The following is a 6,000-nucleotide window of genomic DNA, read 5'->3' as shown; positions in this document are numbered from 1 at the left end:
GTTCTGGCAATCATATCGTTCTTATGGAGATGACGTGATTACTTTGCTTTTTTAAATAGCTTTTCTGTGTAAATATGACGCTAGATGGAAATCTTTGACCATTGCGGCTCGCAGTTTTTTCAGTGTGTCGCGCTCGAGACCCAGGCTTCCTTTCCATTCATCAGCTAATGTGCGTCTCGTGTTTATAAGAGCAAAAACTTCTGATTGGCTAGTAATGTTAGTTTGGTTGAGAGTGAAAGCTGTGTTCCTCTCATACATTGGTAGGCGAACTCATGAACTCGAACATGATATCAAGTGTTTTTAAATGTAGGCCGACTTATTTTTCCCGCAGTCAAACGCCGCACGCCGGAGATCCGGCACGGTGCCGGAGAACTTTAAGCCGAACTTTGTCAGCTTCATTGATTATAATGGGAGTTTTAGCTCAGCCAGTAAGGTGGTGGCACTGAGCTTCAGTGATATAATGTGTTCTTTGCTGGCTTTTTGTATAATATACATTTGTAATGCTGTTAACTGCATATTGCAAAGTTTATGAATTGTGATAACCATAGCAACAGGCAGGACAAAAAAACACTGATACTGTATGTAAAAATAGATCTGTGCGTTAAGTCTTGGAGGGTAAATGCAAACTAATAGATTTGCCACTTTCATTGGAAGATTGCACTTTTTGTATAATTCAATAATAGTTTTAGTATTGGTACCGAGGTATTAAACTCTGGTGTCATACTGAAGCCAAAATTCTTCTATCGAGCCAGCTGTTTTTGTATCCTAGTTAAGACTTTGCCTCACAAGCTCAGAAGAGCGAAGACCGCTGGTTGGGTGGGCTGAAAAACAGCAGATTGGCCACACATTAAGCCTGCTCAGAGAGAATATGGAGAGATCAGGAGACAGGAAGAAGCAAACAGACTGCCCTTGACCTCCCTCTGCATTCATCTATCCAAATGCATGGACTATGGGCTCCCAGATGGCCCTGGTTTTTGCCTCTCCCTCTGTCTATTTCTTTCTCTCTCTCTCTTTAATGCACTCGCCTGCCGGATTAAAGCCGCTTCGTCAAGCAGAGCCGGTGAGCGTTCTGATTGGCTGAGAGGCTCAAGCCCACTGCTCACTGGTGAGTGCACTTGACGAGGTATCCCCTGCGTTGTCGGGGGCAACCACTCACCGCAGCAGCAGAGACCAGCAGCCTGGGCTTAAAAAAACAAGAGAAAATAAAAGAGGGAGAAATTAGAAGGGAAAACATGACAACAATAACAAGGGATTAGCCTATGGCATCGGCCAAGCCATCAGGACTCCATATATATATAAACAAAACAAAACCCACTGCACACAGATGTTTGTGAAAGGGAGAGAGGGAGGGATGGAGCGTCTCAGATGAAGGAGCCCGATTGAAAAATAGCTCAGCGAGAGAGGATTTGCGATCTGCTTGGTGCACAATAGAATTAGGAAATGCGTATAGATGTGATGAACTTGTCTAACTGATGGTGTGGCATCACACAAAAATACACACTGACCAGCCATCAGAGAACCAGAAGCAGCAGCCTGTTATGAGGAGCAAACATCAGTGGTGTCACCTGTGTGCAGAAGAACAGGCCACATCCATGTCTGTTTGAACTGGATAGCGGACGAGCAACGGAGCTGGACACTTCGTTTGACCTTAACATGGGGGACACAGCAGAATACCAGCGTCTGCCCAGTGATTGCGATGATGATGAGGTATTACAGGCTATACAGGTCAATTATAGCAGTTTTGTTGTAGTGTTACTTATTTTAAATGTTTATCATGAGTATTGTGGACATTTATTTTAATGTCCATTACACGTCTCAGCTTATTCAGTCAGAACCATAAGAACGACATGTTCAGAGGTGGGTAACCGCACCAGAAATGTGAGTCTGTAAGTGTGTCAGTGTGTCTGTAAGATGGTATAATAACCTACATGTGGATGAATCATCACGTGATGTGCGGTACTCTGATTAGCATGGTGGTGGGTGCACTAAATTTCCTCACTTTGCACACATTAACCAGGCTGTACTCCACTGTTATTGTCATTCATTAGTCTGATTGGCAGCATATGTGTTTACATGGTACTGTTTGCTCTGGGTCGTGCTCAACTATGTTTGCTATGACATGTGATGTGTGTAAACTACTGTTCAGAAATTTGCGGTCAGTGGGTTTTTATTTATTTAGTTATTTTTTATTTTTTAATTACTTTTGTTCAGAAATGACACAAATGTATGACTTTTTCACAAGATCACAAGCAGATTTCAAATGAATTGAGCTATTTTTTGTTAATCAAAGTATCTTGAAAAAATGTATCATGGTTTCCAATAATATATTAGGCCACACAACTTAAAGGGTTAGTTCACCCCAAAATGAAAATTATGTCATTAATTTCTCGCCCTCATGTCGTAACAAACCCGTAAGACCTCCGTTCATCTTCGGAACACAAATTAAGATATTTTTTATGGAGTCTGAGAGCTCTCTGACCCTCCATAGACAGCAACGCAACTGAAATGTTCCCAGACAGAAAAGTAGCAAGGACATTGGTAAAACAGTCCATGTGGGTCAACTTCAATTTTGCGAAGTTACGAGAATACGTTTTGTGCGCAAAGAAAAAACTTTATTCAACAATTCTTCTTCCCTGAGTTACTGTCTTCCGCCTTTTGGAGAGTATCACAACGCATACTCACGCTTTCTCCTAAGTGTAAACAATGCTGATTACGCGATTACGTTCTTACGCGCGCTTTCCCCCTAACGTAAACAACGCTGATTACGTTCTTGGGTACTCTCCAGAATGGCAGAAGACGTAACTCGGGGGAGACGAATTGTTAAATAAATTGTTATTTTTGTTTTATTTGCGCACAAAAAGTATTCTCTTAGCTTCGCAAAAAAAAAACATGGACTGTTTTACCGATGTCCTTGCTACGTTTCTGTCTGGGAACATTTCAGTTGCGTTGCTGTCTATGGATGGTCAGAGAGCTCTCAGATTCCATCAAAAATATCTTAATTTGTGTTCCGAAGATGAACAAAGGTCTTACGGGTTTTGAACGACATGAGGTTGAGTAATTCATAACAGAATTTTCATTTTGGGGTGAACTAACCCTTTAAAATAATAAGGAATTTATCTTGAGCACCAAAATCAGCATCTTAGAATGATTTCTGAAGGATCATGTCACAGTCGTTCCCAAACAACTCTTATGTAGGAACCTTGTCTTAACAACTCCACAAAAATAGTCAACAATAAAAAGATCGTTTTATCACACACTGGTATGATTTCAGTTAGACTAAAGTGTTTACACAACATTTTAAAAAGACAAATTATTATTTTAGTTTGATTGCAATCTATCTTTGTTAAATTGAATGTAAATATACTTAATGAATGTTTTTAGAGCTGTCTGTAGATCATTTCATGACAGCCTGGGGTTCTGTGAATCATCTCAGCTCTGCATTTAGGGTATATGTTAATACTTGTTTAGGCTAGGTAAATGTGTGTGTTTGTGTGTGTGTGTGTGTGTGTGTGTGTGTGAACACTATTTCTCTTTGTTTGGTGGCATTTCACTTTCTCACATTTAGCACAACCTCAATCACCCCTTGAGAAATCAAGATAATGATTCAGTCCTGCAGAAACGAAACTGACTTCACAGTTCTGTCAGTTTCCCTTTTTCTCTGTCTTTCCTTTTTAACTCGCTTACCGGTCTGTGGCTATTTCTCTTTAAGTTATCACCCTGGATTATCGGAGTATTGAATATATTCTGTGTGAATGCAAGTTGAAATTCTGAAAAAATCTGTGTAAACAGAAAAGGAGCTTTATTCTATGTAAGATGCGTTTCGTAGTGATAATCTTAGTTATATGTGATGACTTAAAAGAGGAAAGAAGGAGAAAGACGCAAAAGGAACAAATACGACCTGGGAATTACTAACCATCCATTCGGATGATGAAATGAACCAGCCAAATATAGTAGTAGTACTGCATGCAGTGTAGTTGTTTATGGGAGGATAACACAAAAACGAAAGAGCAGGGCTTCTTGATGAGTACATTAGATGTCAGTTTGTATGGGACTGTCCAGGATCGTGAATGAAAGCACAAAACACCATGAAGCACTCACAGTTTGATTGAACAAAATTATGGAATGCCAAAATACTTTGAAAGCAAACTCATTTCTTTTACCATGCCACTATAGATTCAGTACTTTTAGTACTGTCTTGCTCAGTCCGAACAAAGCCTAGTGGATAAAATCAAGTAGGCCTAGTGCTCTATATTATTTCCCTCAGAATATTCAGTTTTTCTTTGAAATACTGAATACTGGACGGAAGTTATGAGACAAATGTGTTTCACGAATGTCTTTTCACATCTTTAAAGCTGAGTGCTGGAGAATTGAGCTGCATATTCAGTATCACTTACAAAGCTGAATTGTATAGGACCATGTGATTTGTTATTAAAAAGAAGCATGTGTTGTCTTTTAAGCCATGTTCAAGCATGTCTTTTGTCTGTATGACATTTCCAGATGAGCTTTAACACTAGAGCCAGTTACTGTTACTGCTGTTGTCCTTCAGTAAAGGTGTTGTGAATCCCTTACTGAGCTTGATAGAAGACTTGATTATGGCTTTTTCATCTGCAGGGCTTTACACTTCCTTGTCCTGATGTTGTTATTATATTTGTCATGTTGAATTTTTTTTTTGTTTCATGAGTAAATGTGAAGAATCTTCTAGGTTTGAAGTGAGGACCATACTGAGTGTCATTTAAATGCCACTGGTCATTCAAGCACTTTTGTGTGACTGCTTCCCTCTGGTGGTTTGTTAGAGCACTGCAGCCTGGAAAGAAAATGGATCCATCTGACCCCTACAAAAAAAAAATTGTAAAACGTATATTTAAGAAGAACTAGCAATAGAGTTCTAATGTCTTATGGGTTTAACAGAGTGGGGCTGTCTCCGATAGCATTAATCAGGTTTGACTACTTGTGCTTTTTGACATGCACCATCATTGAATCCTGCAGGCAGACATGAGAGTGAGGGTGGATTTGTCTTCTCCGTGAGGTGCTACATATGGAGGTGTAGTGTGAGCTTGGCTTATCTGGTCTGAATGTGCAAAGCTGTTAGTGGTAACTGCAGGTCACTGCACAAACACGCATAGAAAGAAGTGTTCCTTGATGACACAACCATCACTTTCTTACAGTTAAAATCATTTAATCATTAAATCATTAACTCACCCTCATGTTGTTCCAAACCCATAAGACATTGTTTATATTCAGAACACAAATTAAGATATTTGTAATAATGTGTCACCTTTTTTGTCCATTCATTCATTTCAAGCTTTCATAATTTCATAAAAAACATTGTAAAAGTAATCCATATGAATGAAGCAGTTTAATCCAAGTCTCTTTAATAGACTCATATTAAAGAGACTAATAGAATCATAGTGAACAGATTTAATTATATTCTTTTATTCAAAAATAAACTTCGATCAATACACAATGCATATCAAATTCAGCAAATGAAAGCTGAAATGTTATTGCTTGATGCTTGAGACCCAATAAGGTTTGTTCTTGTGTCAAGCAAGCACTTTTGAGCATCTGTTTAACATATTTCATAACAGAATTTTTCATTTTGGATGAACTATCCCTTTAAATCCGGTCCTTTTTTATCCGTGTGCAGTATATGATAAATTCAGGTCATGTCAGTTTGTAAGGCACTGTTCACAATCCATGCCATTTCATATCTGTTTTACATAAAACAGATGAGCAAGCCAAAGGTAACTGTGCTAAGGAAAGAACTCCTAAGATGAGTTAACCAGACACTTACAACACCTAAAAGTGTCTACACTGCACACCTGGTTTAAGTGTTCAGACAAATATCTGAGCTTGGTCACAGGGACTCATATTCTCCCCTTATTCACAGCTGTGCTAGCATTACCAGATTTTTTAAATTCTCTTAAATAAAGCTTTTTCGATAAGTCACAGGAACATTCCTGCTGCATTGACTGCTTGATCTGAAGCAACATTGGAAATTCT

The 6,000-nt window shown here is 38.9% G+C and overlaps 1 protein-coding gene across 2 annotated transcripts in view; it reads left to right on the top strand.

Moving 5' to 3' along the window:
* Nucleotides 1-1,347: 1,347 nt before the first annotated feature.
* Nucleotides 1,348-6,000, top strand: part of LOC107550440 (activated CDC42 kinase 1-like) — a 42,418-nt gene continuing 37,765 nt past the window's right edge. For both annotated transcript variants that reach the window (XM_016231717.1, XM_016231715.1), the window contains exon 1: nt 1,348-1,725. In XM_016231717.1, coding sequence (XP_016087203.1) covers nt 1,654-1,725 — 72 coding nt within the window. In that variant the 5' untranslated portion in view covers nt 1,348-1,653. The remainder of the gene's footprint in view (nt 1,726-6,000) is intronic.

This window comes from Sinocyclocheilus grahami, unplaced genomic scaffold, assembly GCF_001515645.1.
Source record: "Sinocyclocheilus grahami isolate Dianchi unplaced genomic scaffold, SAMN03320097.WGS_v1.1 scaffold398.1, whole genome shotgun sequence".
Lineage (NCBI taxonomy): Eukaryota > Metazoa > Chordata > Actinopteri > Cypriniformes > Cyprinidae > Sinocyclocheilus > Sinocyclocheilus grahami.
This window is presented reverse-complemented; position numbering and strand designations above follow the sequence as displayed.